The sequence below is a fragment of the Apteryx rowi genome, unplaced genomic scaffold, assembly GCF_003343035.1.
Source record: "Apteryx rowi isolate R43461 unplaced genomic scaffold, aptRow1 scaffold_181, whole genome shotgun sequence".
Classification (NCBI taxonomy): Eukaryota; Metazoa; Chordata; class Aves; order Apterygiformes; family Apterygidae; genus Apteryx; species Apteryx rowi.
Window position 1 is genome coordinate 115,184 of NW_020448097.1, and position 23,475 is coordinate 138,658.

A 23,475-nucleotide genomic window follows, 5' to 3' on the forward strand; every position below is an offset into this window, starting at 1 on the left:
ACTCTAGAAAACTGGCAATTTACTATAATTCACTATAAAAATTGTCTAGCCTTGAGAAGGGGGGAGAAAAAAAACAAAACACACTGGAGTTTAATAATGAGAAAAACAATTTGGAGACCTGCAACAATCCCTACTCCTGCATTTGGCAATAAATGCAAATCTATAGAGATGTACAAAAATGTATGATGTCAGTTGACAAGGCAGCATTTGCATTTTCAGTTTACATACAACTTTGCTACCTAAGATCTTTGATTAAAAATACAGACTACAATTCTTAAAATTTTACCCTCTTTTCAGGTATGGATGTGGTTATTGGAAATCCAGTAAAAGTACTGACATTGAATTCTTTATTAATTAGATAAAATACCTCTGAAACTTACTGGAATTAAATATCCTTTTACCTCTACAACTGTTTGGAAAAGAAGATAAAAATATTTGGGATGTTTAAAATGAAGTCAAAATGTCTATTATGGCAAGCAAGCCATTGGCATCTTGAAGACTGAACAGAAGACAGCAGTGGAAATCTTTGAACGTTATTCAGACAAGAAAACTAAAGACATGTCACTGTTTACATGTCATCTGGGGGAAGGACGAGGAAGCATTATGTTTGTAGCAGTGTCTGATGAGAAGAATTTAAATCAGTTTTGATTTATGTTCCTTGTTTATCTGAAGAGCTGAGATGATTCTTCAAGGAAGACTTTCCTTGTTAAACTAAGTTCTACGTATTTTTACTAAAGATATTTTAGTTTCTTTGCAGCTTGTCAAGAATTTCTTGCAAGGTCCTCTGTTATCAGGCCCTATGATATCAAGCAACTCAGCTAGACTGCTGCTTTCTTGCTCTTGATTTTGTAGGGCAGGGAAGAGATGCTATTTGACTTCTCTGGGCAGACTTTCTGATGTGAGGTGTGCTGTTGCAAAACCACTCTGCCATTCAGAGCCAGAATAGATGCTTGGATTAAGTGATTATCACTGTTGTCAACCCTAAAAATAGTTATTATTATACAGGCAGAAACAAAGACCACAGATAAGTGAAATACAGACTCTGGGAGTGTCCTAAAGTGCGTAAGGGTTTTCAAACAGCAAGGCTGTATCTTTGTACAAAGTTACCAGCAAAGGGAAGGCGTTCTGCTTTTGTCCATGATAAACAGGATTGCTTTTATCCTGAAGCCACATGCAATATTGGAAGTATTTCCAGTGGTTGTGTAGACTTTTTTACATACAGATACACTCTCTGTTTAGTATGGCACTTAGTCCTCTGCAAACTTAAAATAAATAGCGCATGTGAGCTTTGTGTGGAAAAAATATATCTGTAAATCACATGCAATTCATAAAACTGACATCTATACTTAGTATAGACTACTTCCTCTTTTTTTTTTTTCAGTTATAGCTCTGATACTAGTGAACAACAATATCAAAAAGACCGACCCAAATGCATAAATCAAAAACAGTGAAATTGTTTGTTCTTATCATATTACAGAAGATGGATTTCATGCTTCTTTGACTATCTTCTGGTATTTTAGCTCTTATTTTTCAAAGTGAGGGGTTACTGTAACACCAGTGCCTGAGGGAGGAAATACGTGTCCTTGTATTTTGTCATGCATATGTCTAATAGGCAGCATTGGTTCTGTCTTGCATTGTGTTCTCTTAAAGAATATATGCCAGTGCCCATTTGAACTCTTTGAATATTGGTTTACCTTGCATTTAGATTCTGCTTTTCATCTTTCTTGATGAAACTACTGTCAGCATTCCTAATATGACTGTATTATAAACAATGCATGTTTCTATGGCTTCTTAGGAAATACTAATATGGGGTGTTATGCACAAATTTTGGGGGGTGGATATGAGCTTGCTTGACCTGTGCTCTGAACCATCTGGACTTGCACCAGTTCTAAACCAGATGGCATGTAGCTGGAGGAGATAAGCTTGCCTCTCGTACTGTAGGCAGAGCAAGGTTATGTCTGCCTGCAGAGGTCTTTACAAACATACCTCCTGGCCATTTTTGATACTCCTTTTAGATCTGTGTAAATATTCCTGAACAATATAGTGAGCTTGACTATGTACATATAACTCTCAACCAGAATGCGTTCCCCTTTTGTATATTGTCTAGGACCTAACAGTGAGAGTAGAGTGTATCTCACTATAATACATATATTAAACTGGTTGCATTGTAGGAATAAAAGCAATCACTCTTGTCTTTTTCATTGCAGGCAGTATGGGCTCTTGGCAACATTGCTGGGGACAGCACTATGTGCAGGGACTATGTGTTGGACTGTAATATCCTGCCCCCTTTATTGCAGTAAGTCTGTTTTAATATGTTCTTCAGCATTTTGCTCGAGTGTCTGATAAGACTGAATCTAAAAGGCTACAGCTAATATAAGGCTATTAACAACTCAGTGTATGCAGTATGCAATGAGGTTAGGTATATAATTTTTGCTGCAATTTGTAAACTGGTGAAAGTTGCTGCTTGTAAATTGACTTAACTTGACTGGCACAGTTTGTTTCCCTTGAAAGACAATGACTATTTTTACTGGGGTCTAATGAGACTTTATATGGGGTCCCCTGAACTACTTTTTGGAGCTAAAATGGAGGAGTAGCTCAACCAGAGCCATTATATTCTACACGGTGGGTGAATGTCTGGGCCTTTTATAGAATTGTGGAATAATTTAGGTTGGAAGGGACCTCTGGAGGTCGTCTAGTCCAACCCTGTATTCAAAGCACGTGAGATCAGATTAAGTTGCTGAAGTACTTATCTGGTCAAACTTGAAACGTCAAGGGCAGAGATTCCATAACTATTCTGGGCAAGCTGTTCCAATATTTGACCACTGCACAGTGAAAAAGAATATTCTGATACCTAATCAGAATTTCCTGTGTTTTAACTTGTGTCGATGGCACTTGTCCTGTCACTGCACACCTTTGAGAAGTGTCTGGGTTCATCTTTTCTGTATCTTCCTGTTAAAGAGTTGTTGACAACAATTAAATCTCTCATCTTACATAGCCTTTTTTTAAGGCTGAACAAATCTAGGTTTTACCCTCTCCTTGTTTGTCACTTGCTCCAGCCCCCTAGCCATCTTTATGGTCCTCTGCTGGACTTGCTCCTCATTATTACTGCTGAAACAGTGACACCACCTCACAATATTGTGTCCAAGCTAGTATTACTCAGCCGCTGTCCTTTGCAAACTCCTTTTGCAGTGGTGAAGTTCTCCACTGCTCACCTAGTGCCATTGCTACAGTGAGGGAGGGATCTGAGAAAAAGAAACTTTTGACTTGTTACAGTTGTGGAAAAAGGAGATCCTGCCTTACTGCATTTCTCTTCGGCCAAAGAACACTGTGGCTTGTCATTTCTAAGGTGTCAGGAACATGCATTGTTTAGAGGCTTCACCCTGTGTTTGACTTAATTAACTAGCTGCATAGAAATTTTTGTCAGTGCTAGGACTGATATTTGGATACAGTGGTATCTGTGGACTATAATTGCAGTGAGATAAGTGACAGTCTTTAATGTTTGAAAAGCCCTAAGCCAGGTTATACATGTTTTTTGTTTTGTAAAGGAAAAGTTTTGTTTTCTTTCCCTAGTAAACTTGTATACAAAAGTGTAAGATTAAGAGTGAGGCTGACAGACTGAGACTTTGACACAAAAATGGCTATTCAGTGAAAAGAGTATTCTCCAAAACTACTGGCATCATTTCAAGAAGATCCTTCCATTTACAGTAATTTTGTCACAATTCCTGCACCTTTTGACTGTTAATATGCCATGTCAGTATCTAAGCAGTTAAATGCTCATACTTTTGGAGTGTGACCATTATTGTTCTTGTCAGGGTGCTGGTGTATATCTAGCATAAATGTTAGTATCCAGCCACTGAGGATGATTTTCCTTGGGATTTATTTTTATTGAAAAAAATTCTAGCATATTTTCACCTGGTGTCAATTAAAATGTGAGCCTGAGTTTACTTTAATGATTCATGCAGTTGATAAATGACCCTTCCAGATTGCCTTGCTTTAAATTAAAAAGCAAAGGTCATTTGCTTTGATTTTAGACTGCTTTCAAAACAGAATCGTCTCACTATGACCCGAAATGCTGTATGGGCCCTATCCAACCTCTGCAGAGGAAAGAATCCTCCTCCAGATTTTGCCAAGGTAAGACATGTTTGAAAGGCAGTGCACTGGGTGGTGGTGGTATCCAACTAAGCAAGAAGAGGGGAGTGGTGAAGCTCAAACTAAACAGAAAATATTTCACTTTTCAGAATTTCTCTCTGAGCCAATATATGGGCTTCTTACAAAATGAAGTTTGTGAATACATTTACTCCTTTGGGCAGGCATTCACAACCACTGCTTTGAGAGTTTGATATTACTGCCTCCTAGCTATTTGCTATTATTCCTGTACTGGAGATGCCCATCCCACAGGAGAACAGAACTGTACTTTGGTTGCTTTAATGCAAAGTATGGCACATCTTAGGTGTTGCCAGATGTTGTACTATAGAAGCTGAAGAATTCCCATACGTGCTCTTCTGCTGACTTGCTCCTCTGTGTGTGTATAGCTACAGCCCTGCACGTAAGTGCTACCTAAGTGAAATTTTCTGAGTATTCCAGCCTGAGTTGCCAGTGTGGTGTTCTATATTGTCACATGCAGAATTAATTGATATGTTAATAGATTTTTCTGGCTCTTTCAATTGCACAATATATGTATCTCTTTTTAATGTCTCACAGGTTTCACCTTGTCTTAGTGTGCTTTCCTGGCTGCTCTTTGTCAATGATATAGATGTATTAGCTGATGCCTGCTGGGCTTTGTCCTATTTGTCTGATGGCCCCAATGATAAGATCCAGGCTGTGATTGATGCAGGAGTGTGCAGAAGACTTGTGGAATTGCTGATGTAAGAAACCCATTCTAAGCAAATGTATTATTCACTCTTTTCCTTAAAGTCAAGGTTCCTACAACAGAAAGCTTAGGTCGATTTATCCTGAAATTTAATAATTTCTAAAAAGCAAGATGTGAGGTTTTTTTAATTTTACCCGTTTCTAATCTTCTCTATTTGTCATGAGTAAGAGAAACATGTAACTTTTCTTGTACTAGTTTTGTTCTTTAAGAGATTTTTTTTCCCCCATATCTATTAGCCATATTTTTGTAAAATGGAAAAGAAATTATATATACTGAAATTTTCCTTGTCCTATTAAGGTCCATGTTATAATTACTATGTTACAATTAGCTACTAATGAAATTTCCAAATGATACCAAAGATACAAATTTAATGAATGGTAAAACTTATTAGAATTGACATCAGGGACATTAAATGCAAATAATTTCCTAAACCTCTATTGTAGAGGAGTGTTTCAGTGTAAGCCTGCTTTGGTCAGTAAAATCTGATATTAGATTAACAAAGAGAATGTATTAACTAAGGTACCTTTTTATGAAGAAGTGTTTTCATTTCAGAAAAAAATTCCTTACTTCACCCTTCCTAAAGGTCTGTTTATTCCAATGTTAATATTAATAATGATGGTGGGGGGATGGATATGATGACAGAAGATGATGAAATGGCCATATGGAGACATGGTTAAGTTAAACACAACACTTCTGTCCATGTTCCTCTCGCTCACTCCCTGCATATTTGCCTGTTACATTCTTTAAGTAGGTTTTGTAGTTAAAGCTGATTATTATTTTTTCCCTCCCAAAGATGCCTATACTGTCTTATCAGTAATAGATGCTAAGTAAATTTGAAAAATTGGACCATAAGTTGATTGGGTAGTCTTAGTATTGTAGCTGTGTATGTTGAAGTTTTTCTAAGCACAAACTTTATTTCTATTAGTTGGAATTTTACAGTTTTAGTGAAGGTAATAAAGGGAAAATGAGAGTTTTTTGTTATGCTCTCCCAGAAACATTCTTTCTGAAACGAGATATTTAATGACAGACTGACAGTTTGTTTTAACTGGCATATTAGCTTTATGTATATAGAATCTACACCAAGGAACTTACGTTAACCCTCTTGCACTTAAGTGTCCTGCATTGTGGAAGGAATCCTTTGGGCTCAGAATGCTGCTGAGAGGGAGAAACTCATGTGAAATTTAGGAGAATCTTGATGGATTTGATATTTCCTGTTGGAAAAAAGCTCTTAATTTCAAACAAGCAACCCTAAGAATACAGTGCAAGATTTTTGACTGCTGTTGAGTTCCCAAGTCAACAAAGTGATTCTAAATGTTTAATTCTTGTAGAAGGCACTTTTTTTATACTTGTTGACTATTAAAATGAGGTACTTGGATCTTTTTTTAATCCCATATTTCATTTTTTTTCTTGCTGATGAATGATATCTAAGGTCCCAAATATTTAAAAGCCTTAGAAAGAGTTACCATTAGTATAAAATTAAAGGGTGTTTTGTGTTTGATTGTCAGAGTTGAGTCAGATTTAGCAGGGGAATTTTTCCCTGGCTAACGTTCCTTCCCTGCGGAGGTAAAGATGGAGATGCTTTAGGATGGTTAACACTAAATTTTTCTTTGGTAATTTTAGGCACAGCGACTACAAAGTTGTATCTCCTGCCTTACGAGCTGTTGGGAACATTGTAACAGGAGATGATATCCAGACCCAGGTATGGATTCACTGGTATCGTACTGCTGATTTTCTCTCTTAATTGTGGTAACTTATAGACAAGCACCTCCACTTGTTCCTTTTGAAGCCTGAAAGTGAAGGATTGATGACACTAGTTGCCTCAAAACGCATGGTGGTTTTCTTAGTTTTTCTCTTCAGTCCTGAACTGCAACAGCCTTATCTGGGATTCTTGCATGGCTATGCAGTACCCTTCGAGCCTTTCTTTTTTGGTTTCTTTAAAGCAAGTCTGCCTCTTAGGCTGCATTTTATGTTGAATGATGTGTCATGTTAGAGCCATTGAAGGCCTGTCACCTCTCATGCTGTTGACAGTCTGTGATGAACATGCCAAAAAGTATCTGGTCAGGTTTGGATGGCATATAACAGAGTCTGGGCACGTGCTTGGAGAAGCATCAATAAGAAGCAGCGGCTCCCAGTTGTTTGGAATTAAACTGGGAAGTAGGAACCTGATGCCTCATCCTCCCAATATTAGGTTGTCATCCTGCTGCTTGGTAGGCTTGACAATGAAACCGGAGACAACGATGAGTTAGCAGCAACAAGACACTGTTTGGCTATCTTATCACTCGTGCTGGAATTTTGCATAATTTTGTGATTGTTATGTTTGCTTTGTAGCTGAGTTGCATAAGCATGCTTGTATTTTCTCACGGGTTTCTTTGTTTCACAAATCGGTCATAAGAATGATTTGGAGGTGCGTTTGGTGGTTTCATAGTTTCATTAAAGATAAAACCACGCAGACTCACTAAATCATATGTGTTGCAGGTCATTAAATACTGCATAAATCTTAAATTCCAGTTCAGCAAATTGTTTTGACTTTTTTGCTGCACATAATTTTTAAAGAGGATTGTACCATCAGCATTCCTAAAATTCTAGAGAGCTATTTAAATAAGATAGCTTGATAGTCCCACAGGCAAACTATGCTGTATGCCAAAGGGGGGTGAGGGGAAAGGAGGCAGAATACATGTAAAAAAAATCTTTAGATCTGGGAGGGAGAAGGAAGGACCCAACTTTGACAGTCAATCTGAGCATGTAAGCAGGATACAAGCCAAGTGCCTGAAAAGTTCTCTGTGCAGCCTCAGAGCACAAACCTACCTTTACTTAATATCTCATTTCCAACTAATGACAACTGCCAGTGTTTGAAGATGGCCAAAAATGTAGACAATATGTTTGAGGGGAAAAAAGAAATCTTTTCCATCCCCAATGCATAACTGATTAAAAACCTGAACCATAATCTTTGTGTGTGTGGTGTGTTTTTTTTTTTTTAATTTGGAGCAAAAGGTTTTTAGGACTATGTGCAGAGCCAAGGAGGAGGAGAGAGATGAGCAAGGAGATTCAGTCCACAAATTGTAAAACTACCATGTTTCTTCATAAGCTCTTCATATTTTTGACTTACTTGTAGGAGTTTGCAACTTAATTTAAAATTTGTTGTTTATTATTCAGTCATTGAATCCTGTTGTTCCATTTCAGAGAGGTCAAAAAGCCCTTCAGTATCAAACATTACGGAATCAAGTATTCTGTCTGGTAACATACCTATTTTGAGGTGTGTTCTCTTGTATTTGCTGGGCACTTAAAATTTGATTTTGCAAAGACAGGTTTTTCCGCAACATTTCTGTTCTCTGCTGTACACTGGCAGCAATCTGCCCTCCATGCCAGCTGATGTAGGAAACAGAAGCAGTTAGAGCTTCCAGGTATACCAAAATATGGAAGTCAAGAATACAGGAAAATCTTCCCAACTTACCTTGTTCTGTTCAGGTGACACCTAAAATATAGTGAAGGCATGATCCCTGACCTAATTGCTCAGTTGTTTTTCTTGCTAGCTTTCCTGCATTAAAAGCACACATTTCTTAGTTCTTGCACTGTGGATCTTTTATTGTTTTTGTGTTATTTATTGTTCATTTTTTGTTTGATGATGTTTGATGATTTAGAGATCATCTGTTGGGAGATACTTTAATTCTTGGCAACGCTATTCCTTATTCCAGGTGATTTACTATCCTAAATCTAGTCTAAGGTGTGTTTTTCCTTTGTACACAGGTAATTCTGAATTGTTCAGCCCTGCAGAGTTTACTGCACTTGCTAAGCAGCCCAAAAGAATCTATCAAAAAGGAAGCATGCTGGACAATATCTAATATAACAGCTGGCAACAGAGCCCAGATCCAGGTAACTTTTTCAGCTATGATCAGTAACCTTTGTCTTGCAGGCCAGAAGAAACACACATCAGGTGACACACTTTTTTTGTTTATGAAATGCGTGTTTGTGCGTATACACAATCACACAAATATATACTTTTAAGCAGAAATATGTTATAGGCCCTGTGCATGTTTAGAATGTTTCAATAGCCCAGTCATCTGTCAGATGCAAGTTTGATCTATTTAAGGTTATAGGTATCTGCAGATTATAAGAAGGGAGAGACAGTCGTACCAGAGAATGACAAAACAAGGCTGATAAATATGCAAGATCCCCATCAAGACAGTTGAATTAAAGATTCTTCATCTAAATTAAATTAAATTTTTCTAAGGATATATTTTTCAATGCTCTTCACCCTCACTGGATATAGGGACTACTTTCAGAGCTTGAAGCAGCAGCATGAGAGTCTAATTGGAGGCATCTGTTCTTTGATGAATGTGAATAAATAGTAGAAATACTAGACATCAGAAATATTCTTCTCATTCATTAGTTAACCAGGCAGAAACAATGCGTGCTCACACAGAAAGTAAGCCAAGTCCCTAATATATTGGCAAAGATGGCCTAGGAGTACTCCTTTCTTCCATATCCTTCTCCTTGGAAGCCAGTCTGACACCTGCTAGCCTTTATTTGTTGGCTCTGGATTATTTATTCTGTATGGTGGGAATTAGCATGAAATGGTTAACCCTCTTCAATTAAGGGAGAGGATTACTTCTCTTCTTGCAGATGACTTGCAGGAGATTGTAAAAAGGCTGCTGTTTTTCTGAGGAAAATGTGTATTACATGCTTTGCAGGTGGTATTTGCAATCCTTCAGTTATACCTCTCCCTTATGAAGAACACTTAGCTGCTGAAAGGACAGCATAACGTTTTAATACTTCTAATGAGAAGGTCTCTGTCCACATCTCTGAAAGACTAGGAAATAAAGCTAATACTTTTGAGGAAGATAACTCAGTCTCTGATAAGCTTCCTGGAATTAAGCATCAATGTTCTTCTAATTTTAGAGATGCACATGTTAGAAAATGAATAGACAAGAAAACAAAAACTTATGAAGGTGGAAAACTGTGTAGGTCTTTCTCATCTGATGCAAGGATGTGATTAAGATGAAAGTGGAACTGAGGCCAAAGCTGAATGTATGAGGAAAAAGTCCTATATAAAATCAGCAAGTATATCCCTGTTTTAACCTGTATCAGCAATTGTGATTGCTGTACAATCAGCAGTGTAAGACAGTAGGTAGCGTAGCCACAACCACTTGTAGTAAAGTAAAAATATATTTGTCTTTGCTTGTCTTGCAGTGAAAATCTTTTGGCTTCCTTATCCTTACTACCTTAGAAACTGCTGCTCCTCAAGGTTTCTAATTAGAAGGCTACTGCTGCTTTTCTTGGGAAGCCTAAGAGAGTATTTTCTGGGGAACAGTCCCCCACAACCCATGTCTTAATTTTGTGTTTCTCCAAGTCCGTCTGAGAAGTGGTTTAGGAGGCACAATCATCTAGGAATGTTGCAGCCTCAGAAAAAGAAGTGCTTGAGAAAATCAGAGGGATATTCATAGAAATCATTCCATTAAGCGATAAATATCTGAAGTAGCAATAGAAAGTGAAATTCATGATTAGAGCATCTTTTCAAAATGTCAGTTTCTCTATTTTCATATTCTTGATCTATTGAAGATATAATTGTGAGGAGTCCTAGAGATAATTTATATTCTAGTACACCTAGAAACTATTTCAACAGAATATTCCCTTTTGTGACTTTACCATAAGTATTCATTGTACCACATCATCCTATTCATTGTACCGTGCCATCATGTTCAAGTGAAGGAATAAGTGCCTGTCCTTGCTTGCGCAATATTCTTAAACCTTTAAAATTGAGGCTTTAAGTGGATAGTCAAACTACAGTCTTGATAAGCCTCTGTCTTCTAAACTGTTGTCCCATCTTTACTTGAAAACAAGAGGGGATGAAGTAGTCTCTCCTTTGACAAATGTTAGCAAAACTTGCCTAATCTTTCTAAATAAAATTGTTGGGTGCAAGTGGGCATGTGTCTATTTAGCAGTTTTTAAAGGTTTTGGAGTGTCTTATCACCAGCTTTAGATCAGCCTCCTTTCTACTGAGAACAGATTTGAATTGCTTTATGACTTGGAAAGGGGGAGGTGCAAGGCAGAGGGATGAGCATCAGTGCTGTGAGCCACTGATATCACACCTTAATCTGTAGCAGGTGATCCTTCAGAAGTACAAAAAAACCTTCAGCTCTGCATAGAAAAATAGTTGTGATGGTTGTCTGGGCAGAAGATCTCTTTTTCTGGGTTCGTGCATCAGGAAGAAAGTGTCAACCAAATCAACAAAATACATTTAGAGTTAGAAGAATCCAGTCTAAACCAGCTGCCTTAGGATATGTCACAGACAAGGTTGGAATCCTGTTGATGAATGTTTGCATTCAAGCCCAGGAAGAAAATGTGAGAAGAAACTTATTTAAAGTGAAAGCTGTAAAAGTTCCTCATTTAAGAACCACTGAGGCCCAGTTCAGAGTAACAGAGCTGTATTTGAACGCCAAGCCATGCATGTATAGTTAGTGAAACACTGACTATCCTAAGTGCATACCCAGTTCAATCTAAACTGACAGCTATAAAACTGAGTTTTTAAAAAAAAGCACCTCTGATCCTGAGCAGGAGATAAATATCTTGGTAATTATGACATTTTGCAAATCACGTCCATCATGAAGTTTAGGTTTTTCGAACTGCAGAGGGAGACCTGTTAGGGGAAGGTTGAGAAGTAAAGGACATTCAAGAGATAGGAAATCTTGAGGACACTTCTTAGAAGTATAAATTGGCAATTACAGACATAATTGCAATGATTATATGCTGAAGGGAAGGTTTCATCACAGAGATATAACAATTCCAGAAAGGCTCCAGTCTTTAGTCTCCAGTCACAGCCTGGAGATTTTGTTATGTGAAGTACAAGGTGTGATGAATCCTTCTTTAAGCTCCAGAGCTGAGAGGTCTGCTTTTTCCATAAAATTACTTCTCTGAGGTGTTCCTTCAGACAACTCCTAATTAATGTCAAAATCATTGTAAATGTTTGAGCTGAAAAACAGTTTAAAATAATTTTCTGAAGTTGGAAAATGCTGTTTAGTAAAGTGCTTCTTGAAGATGATCATAAGCCAAAATGGAGAATAAAAGCTTGGTCTGTTTTCAGTAGCTGTGAGGACAAGGGATAATTCCCATCTCTCAAGAATATTTGACTTATTTGAGTTTACGGATGAACCCATCTCATTCATGAGTTTTTTTTTTTTTTTTTTYTTAATGAATTTTAAATAAATCCTTACACATTGTAATGAATTAAAATATGTCTTGAGACTTGGTCTTTCTTACAGAAGGAGTTCTAAAATACTAAATTCAGCTCTAAACTAAATCGTTTTTCTCCCTTCCTTCCCCAGTCCCTCCAAACTACTTGATAGTTCCTTCTAGAGGATACAGACTGTAGCCAGATCCATTCCAATCACACTGTGTTAATCAGATTTTGAACATGCACAATCCTTAGCCGGGAATCAGACTAGAGTATTTTCAGCCCATGATAATTTTTTTCCTGAAAGTTAAATATCTGCATTGCATAGTAAATCACATTATTGCAAGTCACCAGCTGATTTAACTAGTGGGCTGTTATTCCAGAACAGTCAGTGTTTTAGAAACCTATGGAAACTTTTGATAGTGCTCAAGCTGTAATCTAGCAATCACTTCTGCATGCCAAGTTAAAAATTAAATATTTCAGTAAATCTAATAGATACTTTACCTAAGCTATATTAACAGACAGAACTATATTTAGTGTTGTTTAAGATTGCATTGGGTTATACTCCCTCCACCCACCCACTCTAAAGTATAGAAATACAAAGTTAGAGGGAAGGACTTCTATATTCATTTCCACTTTCATATTGCCTTCAATGCTGTTCGGTAGTACACTCCAGAGGCTTTCACTGCCATTTCTAAAAGATAAGACAGCAGCCTATCGCCATTAGAATTGCACTCAAACACAATCAAATAAACTCTTTCAAGTGTTAAAGCAATATAAATTGACATGCATGAAATGTGTGAAAGTAAGTGCTGAAATTTCTTTGTAGCTAATATTAAAGCACAGGAGGTTACTGGATTTTTTTTCCCACCAAAGGTGGAAGTGAAAGCCTTTCAGAGTGTGTTCTCAACAGTATCTAGGCAACAGAAAAGCGTGGTGGAATACAGCAGTCTTTCCCCTCTTTATTTCTGTGCTTTTAAGGTTTGGGTTGGATGTGTATCTCCTGATGCAGTCATGATTGTCACTAAGTATAGTTTTTGTTTGTTAATTTCCTAGTTTGTATACAGCTTTGCTGTACTTCAGTGGATAGCTTCCCCAGTCAGGGAGAAGGGGAGCTCCATCTTCCTGGGAATCAGAAGGAGAACTGCACAACTGAAGCTTAATCCTGACTGTCGACCCTTCTGAAGGGTATGAAAGGCTATCACATGCCTCAGAAAATGTTCTGTGTCTAGCTTTGCAACCTGTTGAAAAGTTACGAAAGGCAGTACACCAGATACTATCTTCCATATCTGACAGTGTGACATCACAGGAGTTCTATGCTGTTGATAGGTTAAGAAACTTAAAGCTTGTTTTCTGATACACCTTAAATTCTCACAAACACGTCTGGAAACCTGTGTACAGCTAGGCACAGCGGCAACAGGGTCTGTGCCATATTTTTCCTTATGTAGAGTTTCTTATCCTTGCTGAAATAGGACATGGGCAAGTGTAGCAAATGCTACACTGCCTATCACTGAAACCTCTCGAATGAAATGCATTTTTACAGCTTGAGGTAAAGATACAAGCTATGAATTGTCAGAGCCTCTTCTCTGAACAGACCACAGTAAGGTTAGGAACATGGAAAAGGAGTGACACAATGCATACCGTGAGCTGTAGTATATGTAAGGAAACTGTGTACCAAATTATTAAAATATAAAATGTGTTTGGTTCATGCCATAGTTTACATCAGTGATCTAAAATCTTCATGTGTTGCTTGTGGCAGCAGAACTTTAAAATTAAAATAAAAATCTAAATTAAGAGCAAAATACAGCATTGCTGACAATGTCACGTTTGGTTTTGTATGTGGACCAGCAGAAGTCAAAGATGAATTATTTTCAGGTTTAAGTATGTGTTTAAATAAAAGATCTGTTTTCAGGTTTCCACATTTGGTGAATCCCATACATCATACCGTATTGAGGGCAGCAGAGCTTTAATTCCTTTATCCTATATGGAAACCTCACCAGTCAAAGCAGCTTATATTGCTATCTCTTTTGTAGGACAAACCCTGAAGGTTGGAGACACCTCAGCAAGGTGCTGTTCATTATAGTGCAGGTTCTTACTGACAGCAGTAGCAACCTTGTCTAAACTGGCTAGTAGTTTACTTTAAACAGGAGTTAGGGTTTTTGAGCTTAGTTGTCTATGTCTATGACATAAAAGTCCATTAGAACTGAGATTTGAAGTACTTTCTGACTCTGAGATGACTGGATTTGTACCAGAATTTGCATGCCATCATATGTGGTGGGTTTGGCTTACAAGTATTTGCTTATTTAAAAAGTAAATCAAGTAAATAAGGTAACTGGATCACAAGTTACTGAGAATCCCTATGAACTGAAATTTCAGGCCTGAAGGAGAAGAATTTATTAGTAGGGCTACACTAATAGCTGTCAGCTGGGATGGTGACTAATCTTAACTTGCTAAAGGTGATGAGGAAGCTTGCAAGAGCAGGAAGACATAATGATGCTGTAAAACTTCAGTTGTTTTCACATACATGTGATGAATTGTATGTAGACACATGATGCTGAGACTTAATTTTTGCATGTACAGTCACTGTAAGTGACTTTGTGGGAACACTAGTCAAGGAACCTGAAGGAGGAGCAGCAAATTAACTTGGTATGGGACAGCACATAATACTGATTTTAAGATGTCCTTGCAAGGCCACTCTCAATCGTCTTTGAAAGGTCATGGTGATCAGGAGAGGTGTCTGAGGGCTGGGGGAAAGCAAATGTAACTTCAGCCTTCAAAAAGGACATGAACGAGGACCCAGGGAACTCCAGGCCAGTCAGCCTCACCTCCATCCCTGGAAAGGTGATGGAGCAGTTCATCCTGGACACCATTTCCAAGCATATGAAGGATCAGAAGGTGATCAGGAGTAGTCAGCATGGCTTCACCAAGGGGAAATCATGCTTAACCAACCTGATAGCCTTCTATGATGGAATGACTGGCTGGGTAGATGAGGGGAGAGCAGTGGATGTTGTCAACCTTGACTTCAGTAAAGCTTTTGACACTGTCTCCCATAACATCCTGATAGGCAAGCTCAGGAAGTATGGTCTAGATGAGCAGTTAGTGAGGTAGATTGGGAACTGGCTGAATGGCAGAGCTCAGAGGGTTGTGGTCAATGGCACAAAGTCTAGTTGGACGTCTGTAGCTAGTGGTGTCCCCCAGGGGTCAATACTGGGCCCAGTCTTGTTCAACTTATTCACCAGTGACCTGGATGAAGGGACTGAGTGTACCCTCAGCAAGTTTGCTGGTGATACCAAACTGGGAGGAGTGGCCAATACACCAGAAGGCTGTGCTGCCATTCAGAGAGACCTGGACAGTCTGGAGAGGTGGGCAGAGAGGAACCTCATGAAGTTCAACAGAGGCAAGTGCAGAGTCCTGCACCTGGGGAGGCATAACCCCATGCACCAGTACAGGTTGGGGGCTGACCTGCTGGAAAGCAGCTCTGCTGAGAAGGACCTGGGAGTGCTGGTGGACACCAAGTTAAGCATGAGGCAGCAATGTGCCCTTGTGGCCAAGAAGGCCAATGGTATCCTGGGCTGCATCAGGAAGAGTGTTGCCAGCAGGTCCAGGGAGGTGATTCTCCCCCTCTACTCAGCCCTGGTGAGGCCACATCTGGAGTAGTGTGTCCAGTTCTGGGCTCCCCAGCAAAGGGCTAAAAAGATGATTAGGGGACTGGAGCATCTCTCTTATGAGGAAAGGCTGCGAGAGCTGGGCCTGTTTAGCCTGGAGAAGAGAAGACTGAGAGGGGATCTTATTAATGTATACAAATATCTAAAGGGAGTGTGTCAAGAGGATGGGGCCAGACTCTTTTCAGTGGTGCCCAGCAATAGGACGAGAGGCAACGGGCACGAACTGAAACAGGCAGTTCCATCTGAACATGAGGAAAAACTTCTTTATTGTGAGGGTGACAGAGCAGTGAAATGGGTTACCCAGAGAGGCTGTGGAGTCTCCATTCTTGGAGCTATTCAAAAGCCAGCTGGACAGGGTCCTGGACAATATTGACCCTGCTAGGTGACCCTGCTTGAGCAGGGGGGTTGGACTAGATGATCTCCAGAGGTCCCTTCCAACCTCAACTGTTCTGTGATACTTACTGAAGAGCTGTTGCCTAATGTTGACTATAATGTATTTACATTTAATATCATTGCAGATGTAATAAATTTCAGACAATTCACTTTTATTTAGCTCCATTTTTAAAATCAAATACTATAAAGTGAAGAAGCTTAATAAAAAGAAATAAAAAGGATATAATGTTTTCAAGAGGTAGACAACCCTCTTGCAGAGTCAAAGCAAATGAATATTTTCTATTAAAAAAAAAAAAAGACACTTAAGTCCACAAAGAAGCTTTCATGACTAACCAATAAGGTTGGCTAGGTAAATAGCCTTCAAAAACTTGAAGTTATGTCTAAATGAGAAAAACAGGTAGCAGCACAGAATGTGGCAAACTGAGTATAAAAATATAGTAAGATGAATTCAGAGACTGTTGGGAAACAACTTATGGAAAATACAGAAATCTTCTCAAATGTATTTTAAGACTTTGGAACCCTTCTGAAGCATCCAAGGCTCATCCTGCAAAAAGAGGATTCAAACAAGATCATAGAAATGCTAAATGTATTCCTTGTACTAGTGCTCACAGGGTAGGAAACTGGGAAAATTTGATTCCACTAGTCATCTTTACAAAAAGCGTGTAGGAGGATTTATCTTAACTTGAAGTGTCAGAAGAAATTTTAGAACAAATGAACAGAACAGTAGCAAACTTGGATGGTGTTCATCCAAGATTTCTAAAGGCCCTTACATACAGAATAGTTGAATTCTGATATGCAGCCCCTGTTTTTATATTGGAGAATAGAAGGTGGCAGTTGTGATGCTAACTTTTCCAAAGGATTTCAGGGGTTGCAGAAAACAGTTGTCTGATGTGATAAAATCTGATAAGAAAAAAGTTAGTAGAAACAGATTAATAGACAAGTTATGAAAGTCTGCACAGCTTTTCTAGAGGGAAATCATACTTCACAGATCTTCTTGAGTACTTTGAAGGGCCATTGAGCATCTGAGTAAAGGAAATCCTGTTCATACAGGCTATGTGAATTTCCAGGAAGTTTTCAGCAAAGTCCCTGATCAAGGCCCTGAAAGGAAGTGTGTTGTGAAATAGGAGGAGAAGTCCTCTTGCAAATAAGTGATTAAAATATCTGAAGCATATAGTGAGAATAAATGATCAGTTTTCCAATGGTGGGGAGAACCACACTGGAGTTCTTCAGGTATAAATAATCTAGGAGAAAAAAAGGGATGGTGGTGGGGGGAATGGGATGGGACAACGTTTGCTGGTGATTTTAAGCTATTCAGGGTTGTAAAAATGACGGCCAGCTTTGCTGAAGGACTATGTGAGATTCCAAGCGTTATAATTCAAGATGGAATTCAGTTCAGACAAATGTGAAAGGATGCACTTCGGGGAAAATTTTCAGTGCTAAATTCATGTATTAAAGGATGGGCTGTGGATTAGCTATTATGTAGAAAAGAGATTTAGGGATTACAAGTATTTTGAATATGTTGGCTCAGTGCCTCCTAGCAGCCTAAAAACAACTTAAATATTAGAAATCAACAGCAATGTAATGAAGGACAAAAAGGAAATCCTCATTCTGGTTCTAGTATAAATCTCTGATTGGGTATGCAATGGATAGCTCTGATGCGTATGCAGACCCATTTTAAGAGGATATAGTAGCGGATGGTAAGGAGAACCACAAAATATGGACTAGAATCATGAGTGGCATTGGAGAAGGTGAACAGGACATGACTGTTCTTTGCTTTTGAACAAGATCTCAAACGAAGATGTATCAGAGAAACAAATAGATGCCATGTTCAGAACAAGCAAACAGATATCTTTTCATATGATTGCAGTAAAACCGGATACTCAAAAAAAAGTTAAGCTGAAGAGAGTTTACACTCTGAAGGGAGTTACACATGAAGAGAATTTATGTTCTTTCCTAAGCATCTGCTAGTGGTCACTGTTGTAAGCAGGGTGTGAGTATGTTTTGTTCTTACAAGGAAACACAACAGTAATTTAGATCGAAAACTGCTACAAATGGTGTGGTTTTAGAAGCGTTTCTTTAAATTTTTGTTACCCCATTGGTCTGCTGTTATCAGACACCATTAAAAATTTGAGTCACTTTCAGAGGACATTGATAAATAAAAGCATTGCCATACATCAGCTGCTCAGAAAGAATGTTTAAACATCTTTTAGTTTATGGCAAGTATGAGGCAGTTAACCACTTTTCTCAGGAAGGGCCAACAGGAACAGAGGAACATGTAGACAGTTGACAAAGAGTAGGTGAGATGTGCAGTAGTTTGTACATCAGTCCTTAGTTTACAACTTGAATTTAATTTTTGTCATTTCTGTTTTACTTCTGTGACATGTTTTTAAAGCTGTTGAACTGAAATCCCTGTACTGCGATGTTTTCATTTTGTGTGAAAACTGTGCTAATTTTGAGCATTTTTTGTATGTACTACATTTACTTTAGTCTTCTACACACTTCCACAAGTCAGACGCACAACACAGTAATACTGACAAGCTCATTTGAATTAACACTTTCTAAATCCTCAGAAATTCTAAGCCTCTCATCCTACTGCAGTCTTTTAGGGTTTCACTCTGCCTGAGGTTTGCTTTTCCTTAAAGACCAAAACAAATACAAACTCTAGTTTAATAGCTTGCTATTTTGTCCCTTAGAAGAAATTTAATTTTGAAGGAAAACATGGCCTGTACCTATGTTAACTGTTGTTCCCACTCAAAGTATCACAGAGCTAGGAATCATTATGCATTCTAGTTTTCTTTCAAGAATAACTGCTGTGAGTAAGGCTGTATAACATGGTGTTTAAAATAATAGATGGTGCTGGCACTTCCTCTGTATTAACACTTTATCGTTTCTACCCTAGTGGAGCTTAACTGGACTTCTGAAATCTAGTGAAGCATATTTAAGCATATATTAATATATTAAGCATATATTAAGCATTTTGTGATTCTCCCATTCGCTGCCCTCCTGTTGCTAGTTCCCTTTGTTCTGGAACTCTGCCAATATTTACAGGTTTAAATTTAAAGTTTTTAAGTAACTTTCTTTTGGCATTAAGAAAGGCTCAAAGTATGTAACTGCATGTCAGCTAAGATGTGCTCACTTAGTTGCATGCTATCATGTCACATAGCTGACCTTGGTACTTACGAAAAAAGTTGGTTTTAATAAGACACTTTCTAAGGAAAGAAATCCCTTGTAAAAGTTTTCTTTTGTGTGGAGGGATTTAAGAAGCAATAAAGAGATTTTTGGTTTACATTTTTTTTGGTAGAATAGTAAAATACTAATGTCCTGACATATCCTATCATATTCACATTCTTTGACTCTCTAGCTCTCTCTGTAGAGAATATTTCAGAATGTGTGCTATGTTTTTATATTTATAAAAATGAAGTATCTTTTTCTGGCAAAATATAAATCAGGAGAAAAAAATGCATCCTGTGTTCTGAAAAAAAATTTTTTTTTAAACTAGCTGGCTCCTATTTACAACCTACCATTTACAGTATTCACATTCAAAAATTTCAGTTCAGGACTTTTTGCTAAACATTCTTTACAAAGTGTGAATCTAATATAACATGAGGTGATGGAGGTGTAATTGAAAGGACAAAGCTGCAAATCAGGATTTCTGTAACTGTCATTGATACATCTTTTATAATCTGAAATTAAAAAAAAATTGAAATTTCAAAATGTTCAGCAAAGACAAAGGGTGATGTCTGATGCTTTCCTTCAAAACATGCTATCATACACTATAGAAATGAAGTGTTGGCATTATGGTCAACATAACCATGAGATGTGTTCCTGAAAGATATATGAAACCATAATGTGTGTTGTTTTTTTTTTTTTTCTATTCCACCATTACTGTTTATTTAAACAACTGTCCTTTGGGGAAATGGAGTATGATGGCAGGATCATACAGGCTATAGTTTCCAGTGTCTTGAACCCTGTAGAGAATGAAAAAGAATTCATGTAGAATCTTCTCACTCTCAATGGACTTTTTTTTTCTCAGTCTAACACAAATATGAAACATTTTAATGTTAGAAAACAGCAAAATGTAAGAAAATGTTTTTCTTAACCAATTCCAGTTCTTTTTGAGTTGTGTTTTATGGTAGTTGCCAAGATGGTACAGTGTTTTTACTTCAGGGCCCCAGATTGCCATATTAGAGGTGCAGATCCTGTGGTAAAAGAGACAGCGTTCCATGGGACTATTGACCTGGTTGGTGCAAAGGATGGATTGACTATAGCTTTATGCTGTGTTAAATCTGATTGATTGAAAAGGATCTCTTTGGCTTTCTTTGAATTTGTCTTTACCAGTTCTGTGATGACATATATTTATAAAATGGTAGTTTAAAAATGAAATCCTAAGCTTTTGCTCTTTTGAATGAGGTTTATGAAGATGTTTCAGATCCTCGTCATAAATGTGTAACTAAAATTGTTTCATTGGTCTGTTACTGCAAAAGGTTATTTTCCAGAGGAAGTTACTAGAAACTTTGAACTGCTGACTTAAATACTGATTTGGCTGATACCAGATTGATAGGCTAAGCAGTTAACCATATTACTAAGCTATCTTTTGCTTTGTCTTTTTCATGAGGAAAGACTATATTGATCCTTGCTTGTTTTGAGGAGCTTTTTAGTCCTTACAATATGTTCTCTCTTTGCTCTGTTGTCTTACTTAATAGAAATATAATATGATGCAGAGCTTTATGGGGCTTTCTTCCCTGTTTAGGGGGCTCTAATGATGTAATGGTTTAATGACTTAATAGTAGATTGGTTTATGATCTGGAAAAACAAGGGAAGTATGGCATTCTTTGTTATTATGGTATAATTAAGTAACACATGAAGTACGGTAGTCACTTCAGTTTGATTTTGAGTTGCTTTTGGGATCAACACAGACCCCAGTGATAATAAGGGTTTAGAATGTAAAGCTGAAAATTGTTTTTTGCCCCTTGAGCAGTAATGTTTCATTGTTTTATGTATTGTGTTGAACATGGACATTAAGTAGCTCAGGACAAGGAAGTTATTTCCCATTTTCATTATAACCCCTGTGTCATTTCTTTTTGCAGACAGTCATAGATGCCCATATCTTCCCAGCTCTTATAAATATTTTGCAAACAGCTGAGTTTCGGACAAGGAAAGAAGCTGCGTGGGCAATCACAAATGCAACATCTGGAGGCTCTGCTGAACAGATCAAGTATGAAATAGTGCAAATCTTTCTATGTAATTGAGTGAATTAGTATTTGTGCAAGGTGTCATACTAATAACCTAGAAGCTGGAAAACCTTTTCTAGAATTGGTACAGTCTTGACAGTACCTGTGTACAGTTCCATATGCTTCCAATGTTTGTCTCTACTGAGACCATGTCTTTAGATTAAGTCATGAAAGAGCCATTCATTCCTGTATGGAGAAATCACATAAAAATTTCAGTTGCAATGCTTTTTCTTAAATTGAACCCTTTCTTTTAAAGACCTACATGAAACTTTTTGACTCATTTCTTAGTGGTCATTGTAGAGTATAACAAAGTTCATTAGCAACCTAGAGAGAAATAGCATGAAGACCTATTCCCAAGCCCCTGAGACAAGGGCATCATGTGCATTGTATTTCCTATTTAACTTGTACCAGTATACATGCTCATATACAATTTCTTGATATTGTTATAAAACAAAATATTTATATCTCTCTCATATAGAGATAGATATGAAATATCTTTAAGATATTTTATGTTATAGCAGAATTGACTAGATATAAACAGATGCCCATAATTGCTCCCATCAAGTTGATATTTCATCTGATTGTTTTGGTTCTTAGTCTAACTGCTTAAATGGCTACACCAACAATAATATTACAGACAATTGACTGGGTTCTGTGTGGTGTTTTTCAGGTATTTAGTAGAACTGGGATGCATCAAACCTCTCTGTGACCTCCTTACAGTAATGGACTCAAAGATTGTGCAAGTAGCACTGAATGGGCTGGAGAATATCCTGAGGCTTGGAGAGCAGGAATCCAAACGCAGTGGCACTGGCATTAATCCTTACTGTGCTCTTATTGAAGAAGCATATGGTATGAGCAAAACATCTGTGGAGTGCAGTAGTTAAAGCAATGATCATGAACCCCTTAGAGGTTCAGAGACCAGATTCTATTAATTTTCTCATCACTATTATCTGAAAATTAACTGTTCTTAGACAAGTGTCCATTTATCAACGTGCTCCATCTTTTACATGATTCTTGTCTGCATGTAGATTGGACACAGTGTATATAGATCTCTTTTTCTGTCTTTCTTTTCACCCTGCTGGTGATTTGGGGTGTCATTCAGCCTCGATAGCTTCCCTCCACAGCAGATAAAATTCAGGCTCTCTGCTCTGTCACTCAGGTTTCAGGCCTTTCTCTTCCCTCTCTACTGACCGGTAGAATTTTGGCAGCAAACAGCAACTTCCTGGTTTGTTCATTTTATTTAGTCTTTGCTGTGCTGAGGTTGTAGCACATGCTGGCATCATTCCATCCTAATTCTGAAGTATTGCTGGTCTTAAGGTTTGTATCCTCTAAGTGGGTCAGAGGTCTTCTCAATTCACTCTGGCCATTTTCTGTTTTGTGTGGTATATCTGGGTTCACCTCAGCTGTTTTTCTCAGCAGAACTAAGTATTACTGAGGAAAACATAATCTTGTTGTTCCATGACAGAAATGATAGGACTATCTAGAAGTGTGAAGGTGGACAGCTTGTAAATTCCTAGTATTAGAGATTTACTACAGTGGCTAGGACTTGAATTTCATTATAACATTGTTCCTGGGTATCAAAGATAGTTCAGCTCGCTGTAGTATTTTAATCTCTTTCTGACTACAAGGCCTGAGTTTGACCACCTGCTTAATGTCTGCACAAAAACTGTTTGCCGGAGTTTAGCTGCACTTTATATACGCATTATATATTAAGTAGCAGCGCCTCCATCCTTGGAAGTTTTTGAGACTTGCTGGACAAAGTCACAGTTGACCTAATCTAGTGTTGGTAGTAGTTCCATGCTGCGCTGGAGGTTGGACTAAATAATTACCAGAAGTCTCTTCCAACTTGCATTTCTGTGATTCTGTGCTAATGGCCTTTGCAAACAAAAGTACTGTGAGAATGCCTTCAGCAAACATGATCCTAAAAGTCTGTTCAGAAAAATCTCTGAGGCCTTGTTTTCCAGATCTCCAAGCCTGTCCTTGATCTGATTTGATTGAGTGGGAGAGAAGAGGCAGACAAAGTATGAAATACATTGTATAGTTACAGGGAAACTGTGTACTGCAATCTGTTTTTCCTTGGCTATGGAGAACACAAGTGGTGGAAGGGTCTCTATAGTGGGACCTTTTTTTTTCAGAAGGTGGGAGAGA

The 23,475-nt window shown here is 37.9% G+C and overlaps 1 protein-coding gene and 1 long non-coding RNA gene across 9 annotated transcripts in view; one reads left to right on the forward strand and one right to left on the reverse strand.

The window, feature by feature from the left end:
* The window catches only part of KPNA1 (karyopherin subunit alpha 1), a 56,348-nt gene that overhangs the window by 26,478 nt on the left and 6,395 nt on the right, over positions 1-23,475 (forward strand). For all 8 annotated transcript variants that reach the window (XR_003252790.1, XR_003252789.1, XM_026061469.1 and 5 more), the window contains 7 exons: positions 2,208-2,296; positions 4,032-4,131; positions 4,702-4,865; positions 6,491-6,569; positions 8,615-8,740; positions 21,184-21,311; positions 21,998-22,176. Coding sequence is in view for 6 of the 8 variants with exons in the window: in XM_026061469.1 (XP_025917254.1) it covers positions 2,208-2,296; positions 4,032-4,131; positions 4,702-4,865; positions 6,491-6,569; positions 8,615-8,740; positions 21,184-21,311; positions 21,998-22,176 (865 nt within the window). In the remaining 2 variants the exon portion in view is untranslated. The remainder of the gene's footprint in view (positions 1-2,207; positions 2,297-4,031; positions 4,132-4,701; positions 4,866-6,490; positions 6,570-8,614; positions 8,741-21,183; positions 21,312-21,997; positions 22,177-23,475) is intronic.
* On the reverse strand, positions 18,286-21,678 carry LOC112963954. The gene is made up of 2 exons (XR_003252793.1): positions 21,431-21,678; positions 18,286-20,064 (listed from the first exon to the last, which is right to left on the reverse strand). It is a non-coding gene; the product is annotated as an uncharacterized LOC112963954 (long non-coding RNA).